The 14,101-nt window shown below is 44.5% G+C and overlaps 1 protein-coding gene across 2 annotated transcripts in view; it reads left to right on the top strand.

The window, feature by feature from the left end:
* Positions 1-14,101, top strand: part of LOC125126224 (colorectal mutant cancer protein) — a 337,404-nt gene that overhangs the window by 218,610 nt on the left and 104,693 nt on the right. For both annotated transcript variants that reach the window (XM_047778410.1, XM_047778409.1), the window contains exon 3: positions 3,150-3,292. In XM_047778410.1, coding sequence (XP_047634366.1) covers positions 3,150-3,292 — 143 coding nt within the window. The remainder of the gene's footprint in view (positions 1-3,149; positions 3,293-14,101) is intronic.

The following is a 14,101-nucleotide window of genomic DNA, read 5'->3' on the forward strand; positions in this document are numbered from 1 at the left end:
GTGCTGGGCCTCTTTGTTTAGTTGGCTTGGTTCCTTAGCCTACCCCTTGGGAGAAGCCAGGCATGGACTTAGAATGAGGTTAGAAATATCCTGTGTAGTCCAGTTGTGACTTGCGATCAGTCCCACGTGACCCTGTGGCGCTACTTCTTAGCATGTTTGCAAAGGCAGTGGTGCTGACCCCTTGCCCGTTTGGTCGAGAGGGTTAGCAAATGAATGATGGCATTGCATTTTTCAAGAATGGCGTTTCTAATACTCTTAGGTTTGACAGCTGAGACTAATGTGATGATTAAAGATCAGTGGCCTCTGTGGAGTAAGATAAAACCCAGTGAAGAACATTAACCAAACCATAAAGCTCCTTAGCATCCCCATGCTGCACAGGATTTTTCCAACAAGGGCTCAGGTTCTCGGGCCAGTCTGTCTCAAGGCTGACTCACAGCCTTATCCCTGGACTTCACCAATTGCAGAGATGAGCCTAAAGGGTTTTATTCTTGGTGGTTGTAATGATGATATGGCTTGTTTTTATTAAACATTTTTGCTTATAGGCATTTTCACCAATTTATGGTGCTAGACACAAATATTTATATAGGTTTTAAATTTGCTTCATCATCATGTTAGGAGAGCTAAAACCTAGGGGAAATGCTCAGGGTATATATTAAGCACTGGATGAGATTCAGGAACAGCAGAATTCTATTTTTTTATTTTTATTTTTATTTTTTTGTCTTTTTGACTATTTTCTAGGGCTGTATGGAGCATATGGAGGTTCCCAGGCTAGGGGGTCCAATCGGAGCTACAGCTGCCAGCCTACACCACAGCTACAGCAACGCAGGATCTGAGCCGCATCTGCAGCCTATACCCTAGCTCACAGATACTGTCTACGAGACACTGTCATTTTGTGGATTTCTGTTGTTTCTTTTCAAGTGTGATGGATCATATATGGAAAGGCCTAATTACATAGGAAGAGGTGTTTTTCCCATTTTATTTTGTTTATTTTATATTGTAGTATAGTCGATTCACAGCGTTGTTAGTTTCAGGTGTACAGTGAAGTGATTCAGTTATACGTATACATACGTCCATGCTTTTTCACATTCTTTTTCCATATAGGTTATTACAGTATATTGAGGAGAGTTCCCTGTGCTATATAGCAGGTCCCTGTTAGTTACCTATCTTATACATAGTATAAAATATTTTATACACAGTGTGTGCATGTGAGTCCCAAGAGTATTTTTGGCCCGTTACAGCTTCAGTCTGGTTCGGAGGGCTTCCGTGCAGATGGGACTTTTCACTCTGCCCTCCTCTTTGCCTCTGGTTCCACGTACTTCGTGTGTGTTAGATGTTGAGCAGAGGTTATTTGATGTGTCAGCTTGTCACTAAGAACAGTTCATATCACTCGTTCTCTGCAAGTCACCATCTCACAAAGGCTTGTGACACAGGTTCCACAGCCTGGTCACCTCCAGTCTCATTTCTGGAGCACCCAGGAAGTTACTACATTCATATTAATCAGCTGTTGTTTCTAGGTGTGGCCCCTGCTGTGATTTCTACCAGCGTATTTATCAGATTTGCTGAGTACTTCTGTTTCAGTGTTGAGTTGGGCTTAGTGGAGCGTTCTGTTTATTTTTGAAGGCTTTGTGTCCCTGCCCAGGAGCTTCTGGGCAACACCATTGGAAGCCTAGCCCTGAGGGAGAGGGGAGGACCTTGGAGGTGGTGGGTACGAAGTCTTACCCTTGCCTTCCTGCCACCGACCCCACAATTGCAAAGCTGGCAGGTACATGGGGCTCTTGGCATTAGGAAAACCTTGCTGGAAATGAAATTAACATTCCTCTGCTGGACAGGAAATTAATCAGGGCCGTACACAGTAGGCAGGAACAGGAGCTAGACTCCCTGTTCTCTCACCTACTAGTGTTTTTATTCTTATGTAAATGAGATTAAATGCGCAGAAACTGGTGAGGGGCTAGGAGGAGGCAGAGCAGTGAAAGAAATGAGCAGCTTCCTTAGGATTTAAACTTGAGCGACAAAAAAAATGTTTACAGGAGTTCCCGTCGTGGCTCAGTGGTTAACGAATCCGACTAGGAACCATGAGGTTGCGGGTTCGGTCCCTGCCCTTGCTCAGTGGGTTAACGATCCGGCGTTGCCACGAGCTGTGGTGTAGGTTGCAGACGCGGCTCGGATCCTGCGTTGCTGTGGCTCTGGCGTAGGCTGGTGGCTACAGCTCCGATTCAACCCCTAGCCTGGGAACCTCCATATGCCGCGGGAGCGGCCCAAGAAATAGCAACAACAACAACAACAAAGACAAAAGACAAAAAAAAAAAAGTTTACAGCATCTGCTGCTTCTTAGTTCGTCAAATGCTGAGCAAGGGAAGCATCGGCTTCTTTTGTCATTGCCTCTGCATAGCAGCCTTCTCGATGGTGTGATCCATTGCACTTTATCCATCCCATCGCCCTTCGAGGTCACCCACCTTGAACCAGACTTGTGCTCAGGCTCAGTCCTGAAAAAACCTAGCCTCTGCCTTCCCAGAGTTTATAACCTGGAAGGAAAGGATATTGGAAAGCCTTCTGTCTGCAAATAGCCAGCCAGATAAGAAATGGTATCATACAATTCAGGATTACTTCGTTGAAAAGTAGGCGAAACATAGCCCAGCAAATTTCAGCAGAAAAGGAATGAATTGTTCAAAGAAAAACTGAGTAGCTGTCAAGAAACTTGGGAAGGAAGCTCCGGGGAGAGAGGTGACAGGAACTAAGGGGCCATCTCATCAGGACTGACCTCGGTCAAGTGAATTGGACCTTGGATCCATTCACTCAAGATTCTGATTCCAAAACAAGGTATCTGATACATCTAGCATGGGCCACTTGCCCACTTTTCAGCTGAAGACTTGGATGGTGCCGCAAAGATCGTGCACCATGGCAGAGGGGGACCTGTCCCCAAGGAGCAAACGAGAGCTAGAAAGGTAAAGACTTGGACGTCCCCTAGGGGCTGTGTAGAGTTGAGTCGTTGATGTGTCTTCTGGGGTTCATGGCCGATGAGCAGGTATATGTTTATTTGGGGGCATACTCGGCATTGCGGTTGTGATGGTTTGAAGCTGTAAGACTTAAGAGTCACTCATCCATGAGTGCATCTGCTCACTGGCACTTCTGTCTTGTTCTCTCAACCCCAGTGTGAGCAGTCCCACCTCATGAGAGAGCATGAGGACGTCCAGGAGCGAACGACACTTCGGTACGAGGAACGCATCACTGAACTCCACAGCATCATTGCGGAGCTCAATAAGAAGATAGACCGTTTGCAAGGCACCACCATCAGGTAGTCCGGTCCATGTCAAGGCTCTCGCTCCATCCCTCTGGGCGGTAACCTGGGTCCTGACCTTGAAGTCCCTCCTATGAATTACAGCAATGGTTTGTTTGTAACTCAGACTTTTATAGTTGCTCAGTATTGTCTCTTTACTTTGTTAACTATCTGCTTTCTTCACCATATTCTCTTCCGACCTTGATCCTCATGGTAACCCTAAAAGGTAGACAGGGTGGGAGTTGTCATCCTCACAGTTAAGTGAGATGCTTTATCAACAAGTTCTAAATGGAGCCCCCCCACCCCCATCTCTGTCTTCAAGATTAGCATCCCCACCCCCTTTTTATGCACCAGGTCTGCTCTCGCTATACAAACGCTGGTGCCTTCCTTGGGGATTTGGAGAGATTTATGAATGTGGCTTTTAACTAGGCATTACATAGGCTTCTAGATAATCTAATAATATTTTGAGCTCACCTCAAGTTGACTTACCAACATTGACGTAGCCACTTATAGACTCCTAAGGGAGAGGGCCAGATTTGATCCATCACTTCGCCAGCGAAAAAGCTGGGGCTTAAAAATGCTAAGTGACTACTTGGAAGTTATGCTTAGCAGAGGGTAGAAGTGGCGTTGGAACCCACAATATCTCTGCTTTTACTCAATTTTCTTCCATAAAAGAGTTGTTAAGGAGCCTGCCTTCCCTGCATATCCAGCAGTGGCCCCTCGGTCTACCGCGCAGAGTGGTTGGTGTGTCTGCCCTGCTGTTCAGAAGAAGGGTTTGCTTTGCGTGACTTAGGAGCCAAGGATAAGAACTTTGATCTTCCTGCCTGTGCTCAGGAAGTAGCCCCGAGGAAAGCAAATGGTTGGCTTTGTTACGGACAAAGGGTGCTTTGTTCTCTGACTATTTTGTATAAACCACAATTAAAACCATTTTAGAGATAGTTTCCTTAAACTCTCCCCCTAAAAGTCCTGGGTCAGAAGAAACTTTGGATGCATTTTGTTCCAACTTGGAGACTCACAGTAATGATGGGGATACTTGCTGAGGGTACTGATGGGCTTCTGTTTCAGGACAAAGTTGTGGGAAAATTGGCACTGAACTGGAGCCACACAATAAATTTCACATTTCAGTTTAGGCCCTCAAGGCTTTTAAATTGCATCCTGGTCTTCAGAGTGATTGTAGGTTAGAAATGCATGAACAGAGAATTTCCAGCCAAGAGAAATGATCAGAGCAGACTTAAAGGAGGCTGACAGAGTACACTGGCCAATTTGTAATTGCCATTCAAACATGTTGCGCTTTTAAATACTCGAGAAGGTGAAGGCGAATGAGCTCAGTGAGTTGTGAAAAAAAATGCATCGCACATCACCTGGAAAACTCAATTTCAAGGTGTTTAAATTGAATAGAAGGGCCAAACTGCTTCATGTTAAAATACAGTGAGCTTCTTGAACATAAACATTTATGGGTGCTTTTTATTTAAAGGAAGATTGCATCTGTACAGATGTCACATTAAATCCTGCCGGTTTTCATTATGCAAATGAGCTAGCCCCTCCTTGAGGAAGGGACTCCCTGTGAGGCTGGAAGGCTGGAAGGCGAGCAGACGGGTAGGCAAATAAGGCAGGGTTCTTTCTTGTCCTCTGGCTGAGGCATCTCCTAGCCCCCACCACCCCAGGAAATTGATTTGCCCTCAGGTCCTGAGATGCTGCAATAGAGCCACTGCAGTAGGAGCCAGAGGCTCTGGAGGAATTTTAACTGTCTCTGTGTATCCAGGGTGTAGAGAATTGTCACATGAGTCAGGTACAGTGCCAGTACCTTACCTCATAGACTTTCCTGTCACTTGAGTCTAGGCCTGAGTTAGGAATTTTTTGAAAAATTTAAAAAATCATTAATAAGGGAATAGTTTATGATATATCCACATCGAAGCCATACTACACTGCAGAAGGAAAGAATATGACAATCTCCTAGTTTAGACTTTTTAATCTCAGGTCACAGTCAGAGAGCCGGGGACCTTCTGTGACTGCCCTAGAAGACTTTCCCATCTCTTACAGCCACAGGGCTAAAGTAGCCGAGACTCAGACACTGCAGGTCACTGGATTCCACTGTGAGTTGAATTCACAGCCACATCAGATCTCTTAGGTTAAAGGCTAAGCACTGATAGGAAAAGATGAAGTGGTGAGAATTTGAATGGAGACATTTGAGTCGATTCAAATGACTCCAAATACTTAGAGCCTACAAATCCTGCCCAGTTTCCCCTCCTGCACGAACAGCCCCACTCCCTGTCTGATAAAGTCATTCCTGCCCTGCTTGGAGACTCCTAGCAACTGATCCCACGTAGAGGGTACCAGTTACATTCATGCCCTACTGCGACTCCATTCTTCTTCATCTCTAGGCCTGAAAATAGCCAAATTCTGTCATAAGCTAGAAGGACAAGTAGAAAATCCAACTCAGAAAAATACAGCTAAAATAGGAAAAGATCTGTAAGATTTTTTTCATTTATATTCACAGGAACTTGGGGAGAATATGTGTAGGAATTAGACCTAAGTATTCTAGACCAGGGAGGGAAGAATATAGTGTTGGATTGATGGATGAATTTATTTATTTTTTATTTCGGTTTTGTTTTTTTGTCTTTTTGCTATTTCTTGGGCCGCTCCCGCGGCACATGGAGGTTCCCAGGCTAGGTGTTGAATTGGAGCTATAGCCACCGGCCTACGCCAGAGCCACAGCAACGCGGGATCCGAGCCACGTCTGCAACCTACACCATAGCTCACAGTAACGCCGGATCGTTAACCCACTGAGCAAGGCCAGGGATCAAACCCACAACCTCATGGTTCCTGGTTGGATCCGTTAACCACTGCGCCACGACAGGAACTCCTGTTTTGTTTTGTTTTGTTTGCCTTTCTCTAGGGCCGCTCATGCAGGGTATGGAGTTCCCAGGCTAGGGGTCCAATCGGAGCTGTAGCCACTGGCCTACACCAGAGCCACAGCAACTCGGGATCAGAGCCATGTCTGCGACCTACACTACAGCTCATGGCAATGCTGGATCCTTAACCTACTGAGCAAGGCCAGGGATCGAACCCACAACCTCATGGTTCCTGGTTGGATCCATTAACCACTGCGCCACGACGGGAACTCCTGGATGAATTTATTGATAGGACTCTTCTGATCAGATATTATGAACTTAGTATCTTAGCTCCAGCAATTTGATTAAATGAAAACTAGATTCATTGGAGGATTACACTAAATAATGTTGAAAAGCCAGAACTTCCCTACTATAAGAGTCTAGAAGCCAAAGGAATCAGGAATGTTGGGTGGGAGATGACATCATTAAAATGGGGTCTTTGATGCCACTTTACTGAAGCCAATGTGAGCTTGGTTGCCATCCTATCAAGAGGGATCCAGTAGTGATCAAAATGATTTGACTTGTAGAGTTTTTAATATTGGCTAATCAATCTTAGGATGTCTAGGACCAATATAAGTGGGAAGCCTGCTAAAGTTTTACTTGTTTTTTTTTTTTGCTTTTTAGGGCTGCACCTGCAGCACATGGAGGTTCCCAGGCTAGGGGTCGAATTGGAGCTGCAGCTGCCAGCCTACACCACAGCAGCGCCAGGTCTGAGCCACATCTGCAACCTACACCACAGCTCACGGCAACGCCGGATCCTTAACCCACTGAGCAAGGCCAGGGATCCAACCCATATCCTCATGGATACTAGTTAGGTTTGTAACCAACTGAGCCACAACAGGAACTCCCTAGTTGATCTTTGTAATCCAAAAAAAAAAGAAAGAAAGAAAAGACAAGGACAACAAAAAACCCTGGCCTGTCTGATGAACAGAGACTTGACTTACCCCTGCGGTGGTGAACCATGGCCTCTTTTCTAGTTCCCTTACGTGACTCAGTTGGCAGATCCAGATCCCTTTAGATGAAGATGTTTGTAACCCTTCTACCCCTTTCATAAGGGAGACTGTGCAGTGGGAAAAAAGAGATCTTCACATTCTGGGCTGATTATTGGCTCTGATGATAGCCCCTGGGATCCAATATACCTGTGGTCTTCGAGTCTGGATGGAGATTTATGAGGGTTTAACAGTCAACTCAGGCTTCTGTAACAAAATACTATAGACTGGGTAGCTTAAACAACAGGAATTTTTTTCCCACAGTCTGGAGTCTGGGAAGTCCAAGATCAAAGTGCCAGCCAGTTCATTGCCCCAGTAAAGGCTCTCTTCCTGACTTGCAAAAGGCCACCTGTCTGTGTCCTCACATGGTAGAGAGAGAAAGAGGAAGCAAGCTCTCTGTTATCTCATCTTATAAAGGCTCAAATCCTGTCATGAGGGTCCCACCCTCGTGACCTCATCAAGCCTAATTATCTCCCAAGGATCCCATCTCCAAATACCATCAAGTTGAAGGTTTAGGGCTGAAACATGTGAATTTGGGAACTGTGTGTGTGTGTGTGTGTGTGTGTGTGGTGTAGTGAAGGTGACAGTGGACAGTAATACATAGTTTAGTCCGTAGCAAATCAGGTGACAAGTAGCATCATGACCTGACTCCATCCCATAAGGGACCTTGTTGACTCTAGTGTGCCACCTGGGAGTGACATTATTTATTTCCCTGTGCATGCTCCCAATTAGCAACAGCATATGGTGCTGCTTTTTGGGGTTCAGGAAATAAGAGGTGGAAATAGAAGTGGCTTTTCTCATTCATGCACCTAAAAGACCACTTTAAAAAAATTATTGCTTCTCAGAATTCTCCCTGTGCCACAATGAGATTGACCACATCTCTGCAGCGCCAGGGTGCAGGTTCAATTCCTGGCCTGGCACAGTGGGTTAAAGCATCTAATGTTGCCACAGCTGCAGTGTAGGTCACACCTACGGCTCAGATCTGATTCCTGGCCTAGGAACTCTGTATGCTGAAGGAGGAGCCAAAAAAGGAAAAAAAAATAATAATAATGCTTCTCATCCTTGCAAGTTTGAGCTCTGTCAGTTTAGAAGTCTTCATTCCCAAGGGAACTGTGTCTCCACCAGAGAATACAGCAGGTTCCATTGACTACCAACTGGCCCTTGGGACACCTCATGCCACTGAACCAACAAACAATGAAGGAATTTACTGTACTGGCTGGAGTGACCAATCTGACTGTCAGGAGAAAATTAGCCTATTGTATAGCACAGGGAACTGTACTCAATATCTTGTAGTAATGTATAATAGAAAAGAATCTGAAAAAGAAAAAAATATATATATATATGTATCACTTTGCTATACACTTGAAACTAACACACATTGTAAATCAGTTGTATGTCAATAAAAATTTTTTTTAAAAAAGAGGAAATTAGATTGTTGCAATACCGGGAGGCAGGGAGTGCTATGTCTGGAACTTGTGGGATTCTCTAGAATAACTCCTAGAAATTGCCCAGTGATAAAAGGCAGTAGATGAGAGGATCACAGTCCAGGTCAGACCACCTAGGGCAGGTCCCTCAGGAATAAAGATTTCTAATTATTTCACTAGATGAAGAATTGTAACCATCTGAGATGCTGGCCAAACAAGGAAATACTAATGTTCTAGTGGACGAAGGAAATTGTGTGTATTATCTATAGTCTCCTGACCAGCTACAAAAAGGATGGCTAAATTATGCATATTATCTTGCTTGTTTATGTCTATATGTAATTTCCTTTTTGTTCCTTTATTTTCTCCCTATTATATAGGGTGAGTTGGTATTGGTGAAACTTAGCATGTAATAGTTGGGTTATATGATATCTAGGTGAATTTGCCATTGAACTAGAAGAGGAGGAATCATCTAACCATGAATCTAATTACTGATGGGACTTGGAATCTCCCATTTGGATGAGAAGGTGCATGTATTTACATTTGAACCAAGGGTAGTTACAGAAGCTTGCTATTGTTGCTATTGCAATTTGGAAATTTAAGTAAGTGTGAAAGGATGTGTATGGCTGTCAAGTAGCCAAAGACGGTAGATTATGGTGGATGTTGTCTAGCACCTGGTCCCATTCCCTTCTCTCTACTCTGCCCCCAGAATCCAAGAAGCTTGACCCTGGGGAATTACTTCCCAAACTCCCTTGACAACTGGGCTCTGGGACATAGCTTTGGTTCTGCCCATGAGACACGTTCACCTGGATCTGGAAGGCAGACAGGAGGTGGGAGCTTGTGTTTCTCAGGCCACGATGGTGGCAGCTGACATGCAGGCTTTGGTGAATGTGAGGTCCTGCATTGACTGAGCAGACCCTGGAGCTGTGGGCAGGTGTGAAGGCAGCAGCAATTTCTTCATCCTGGGGATGGGGGGAGACCACAGTTGTGATGGCAAATCTGACCCCTCCTGGGAGCCTCTACCTACCCTTCCCTTCTCCGGTCCTTCCAATTGTTTTGTAAGCAAGAAGCTGACCGACATCCAGAGTAGTTTATTTTCGTAACTAAACCCTGCCTAATGCATCCTAAATCTCATCTCCTTGGATTAAATACTGAACAATTTGTATTTACGGCCTCCTAAAAATTTTATTCATGAATATTTTAAACAAATTGCATCGTATAGCACACACTGTTTTGCGATATGTGCTTTTTCACTTAACTGTATGTTATGAGTGGCTTGAATGCTCATCTGACTTAGGTTGTATAACAGGATGGAGAAAATGGAAAAATACATCAGTTGCTCACTTTGGATCTGGGGAAGAAAAAGCCTATCTAAGCAAATTAAATACGAGGTCTTTTGTTTCCCAAGGGGATTATTTTCTTTTCCTAAAAGCTGCTCTCATAACATGAGCCTTTTACTGCCAACTCTCAGGAGTAGCCCATGATTTCAGCTTCATTTCTTGCTTGCTTGTTAGCCCACAGGTGTCTGGCTTCTGACCCCAACAGTTTGCAAAACCTCCTTTGGCCATGGACCGAATGTGCCCCCCTCCCACCTTTAGTTCATACGGCGAACCCTCCATGTGATGGTATTTGGAGACAGGGCCTTGGGGAAGTCATCCTGTTTAGCTGAGGTCTTGAGGATGCAGACCACATGATAGGATTGGTGAGTGTCCTTATAGGAAGAGACACCAGAGAACTAGCTTGCACTCTTGTTCCTTCCCTGCCATGCGAGGACGCAGTGAGAAGGCAGCCATCCGCAAGCCAGGAAGAGAGCCTTTACCAGACACCAGCATGCTGGTCCCTTGATTTTGCACTGCCAACTAAATCTAAGACTATGAGCAAATAAGTTTCTGTTGCTTAAGCTGGCCTGTGGTACTTTGTTAGAACAGCCTAAGCTAAGGCACATTTTTGAAAAATCACCAGTGATTTCTTAAAAAAAATCCGATGGGAATTCCCGTTGTGGCTCAGCGGAAACCAGTCCGACTAGTATCCAGGAATATATTTCCTCCTGTTTCTTAAAAAAAAAAAAAAAAAACAACTTTGTTCTTGGAGTTTTTACTGTGGCACAGTGGGTTAAGAATCCCACTGCTGTGGCTCAGGTCACTGTAGAAGTGAGGATTTAATAACCAGCCTGGGGCAGTGGGTTAAAGAATTGGTGTTGCTGCAGCTGCGGCTCAGATTCAGTCCCTTGCCTCGGAACTTCCATATGCCGTGGGTGCAGCCATTGAAGGAAGAGAGGAAGGAAGGAAGAAAGAAATCTTTATTCTGTGAGGGAATGATAGCCATTTTAAGGCAAGTCTGTCTTTAATTGAGAAACAGATGTGTTTCAGAAGAACCATGAGGTCAGGTAGACTGGGTGAGCTGGACAGAGTTGACTGACAGTTGCCAAGACAGGAAGATGTCCTTCTGGGTCTTGTTGACCAGTCACTCCAATCCAGTGAGACAAGGCAAGAAGGTGTACCCCAAAATAGGATAGATAGAGGGATTGCTACAAAGTAATATTTTATCAAACGCTACTGATTCCACTGGACTTCAGCTTGAGGTCTGGAAAGCATGATAAGGAGTATACTTTCATTGACTTTTTCCTTTTCTTAATTAGATCATTTCACCCCTAGCCAATAACAAGAATCTTTAAAAATAAAATAAAAAAAAATCTTTTCCTTAGGCCATCATGTTGTTGTTTGATTGGTCCTAAATTTAGGAATTAGGCTGTGTTGCTGACTAGTTGCATAAATTTAGGTAAGCCGCTTAGCCTCTTGAAGCTTCGCTTGTTTTATTTGTAAAACAAAAGTATTGATCCTGGCTTAGAGGATCACTAAGATCCCTTCCAGAGTCCCAGCCTATGACTTTATAGCCTCTGCTGGTTGCATAGGTATGTGTACAGTCTAATGCCTCTCTTCTTAGGAGTGTTTTGTGTTTTGTTGTTAAGCTAGTAGCAAGCATTAATCATTGCACCTCTAAACAGAGCACCTGCGAAGCACTTCCAAATGCTTCCAAGTGAATGAAGTAATGTACATTTAGAATCCTGTGAGATGAGCCTTTATGTTCCAAAGAGAAATACCTGAGGACTTTGCAATTCCATCATTATGAAATTGCCACAATAGCAAATAATTATCAACATATATCAGTTGATCAAAGCTTCTGATTTTTTGGAGTCCCTGTTGTGGCTTAGCAGTAACCAACCCAACTAGTATCCTCAAGGATGTGGGTTCAGCCCCTGGCCTTGCTCAGTGGGTTAAGGATCCAGCGTTGCCATGAGCTTTGGTATAGATGGCAGATGTGGCTCAGATCTGGCATTGCTGTGGCTGTGGGGTTGGCCAGTGGCTACAGCTCCGATTAGACCTCTAGCCTGGGAACTTCCATATGCCACATATGTGGCCCTAAAAATACCCTCCCCCCAAAAAAACTTCTGATTTTCTGGCTTAAATTGATTACGTCTCAGACCTATTCATGTTTTCTTCCTTTTCATCACCAACTTTAGCAGTTGGTGTTCTTTGGGGAGGCATTGTTTTTTCCCCTAAAGAAATAAGTTATTATTTACCAAGAGTTGCTATATTTACTGTATACACCACAGAAGGAAGCAAACAATAAAGCCGCTTTGAGGTGCTGATGCTGCATCGGTCCCTAGATACCTTGACCAGCTAGCTGATGCCTGCCGCTCAGAGTAGCCTTGAAAACACACCTCGCCTGCCTGTCTTGCCTTTGTAAAATTCCTGTGGACCTGCAGCATGTTTTTGACCCCTTGTTCTCTTTCTCTGGATGGACCAGTGCTTAGGAATAAAGGAGTAGGGAGAGACACCCCACCCCCAGCATCAGTCTTCTACATACACCGCAGTCCCAAATTGATTGTCAGCTTACAAAGGGCTCTGAAAGAACTGGCATTTGTCACATTCCAGTCCAAGATTCCCACCTCTTTGAGGAATGATGACAATAATGGTGTTCAGGAGATAATAAAAACATGCAACTGCAAATTTTTTTTACCAAAGTTGGTGGGAGAAACAGAGTCACACCTAAACAGGTATCTAGATTCAATTTAACCTTTTTATACCTCATTTTTTTTTTTCGGTAGCACAAAACCCTGCCCAATGTTCTCATAAGGTTGCTTTCTACTTGTAACTGCTGTGTACTTGGGTCGTTAAGTTCTCTAACCTTCATCATGGTTACCATAAGGAGGAACTTTAACCAGGGATGATGTGTGCTCAGCCCAGCCCCTCCCTGTAGAGTCAAGGGCACAGACCATCTGTACTTTCCTGCTGTTCACGTTTTCTGGGTCCGTACAGGACCTCAGCAATACTCTTTGCCCTGAATTCCTTGATTTCACACATTTTTTTTTCTTTATTTCTATCATCTCACCCTGATCGTATGCCTTCTTCAGTACGATAAATTCTCCTTCTGATCAGAATTGCCCATTTGGCACGTGGCCTGACTGCTTCTGCAGCCTCGTAGTCCCATCCTGCAACCCATTTTGATTTTAGTTCTCCCGAACGCCTACCCTAAGCTCCACATGTCCACGTTCACGTTCATCGACGCCTCTGAGTCTCTGCATGTGCCCTTACACCCCTGTGACCGATCTAAAGTCTACTTGCCTTGAGACTCGTCTAAGTGCTATTCCATCAGGAAGTCTGCCCTGGTCCCTTACCCACCAGCAACCCCAGATGTTCCTCCTGCATCCATCCACAGCATCCTTCTTCGGTTTGAATTAGTTGTGAACCTCTTTGACTCCCAGAAGACAGCATCTGTTTGGTTTTTGCTTTCTTATCTTCATTTTGGTGCTCACATACAATGAATGAGGATGTTTATGTCGACTTTAAAAAAATGCACAACATGAGATTCGTGAGTTAAGTTTTATTTGAGGCCAAGTCAGGACTGTAGCCTAGGTGTCGCATTTCAGATAGCTCTGAAAGATCACTCCAAAAAGGTAGGGGGAAGGTCGGTATATATGTGATTCTTGGTGAAGGTACATGCAATCAAGCGCACATTTTTCTCAGTGTTGCTGCTAGTTTCGAGAAGGTGACCGCTAGCCACAAGGAGCAGATGTCACCATGAAGGATTTGAGTGCTTTTCCAGATGTGAGGAGATGCAACAATTGAGCTCATGAAATCTTATCCTGAAAATATCAAGCTAGCTGAAGACCCGTTCTGCCAGTTTTTCCCAGAGCACAGAGTGCCTCACTCCTCATCTCTACTCGGAATTTTTTCAGGGGATGTTGAGAGTCAGCAGCTGCAGCACCTCCCAATTTAATTCTTGTAGAGGTCGATGGCAAGTGGCAATTTCCAGTTGGCACTTAAGCTAGCATTTTATGACACTGAAAGCCATCTGCCTGAGGTGCATCTCTAGTGTGGTGTAATTCCTCTGACCTCATTTGTTTCCTTTTATCAACAGCTTCCTTCTCCCTCCCCTTCCCTCTTCCCTCCTTTATAAAGCCCACCCTAATAAGTGATCTCTTACTAAGCAGAAGGTTTGGCAGGCACCGTATGTTATGGAAGC

This window comes from Phacochoerus africanus, chromosome 4, assembly GCF_016906955.1.
Source record: "Phacochoerus africanus isolate WHEZ1 chromosome 4, ROS_Pafr_v1, whole genome shotgun sequence".
NCBI classification, from domain to species: Eukaryota; Metazoa; Chordata; class Mammalia; order Artiodactyla; family Suidae; genus Phacochoerus; species Phacochoerus africanus.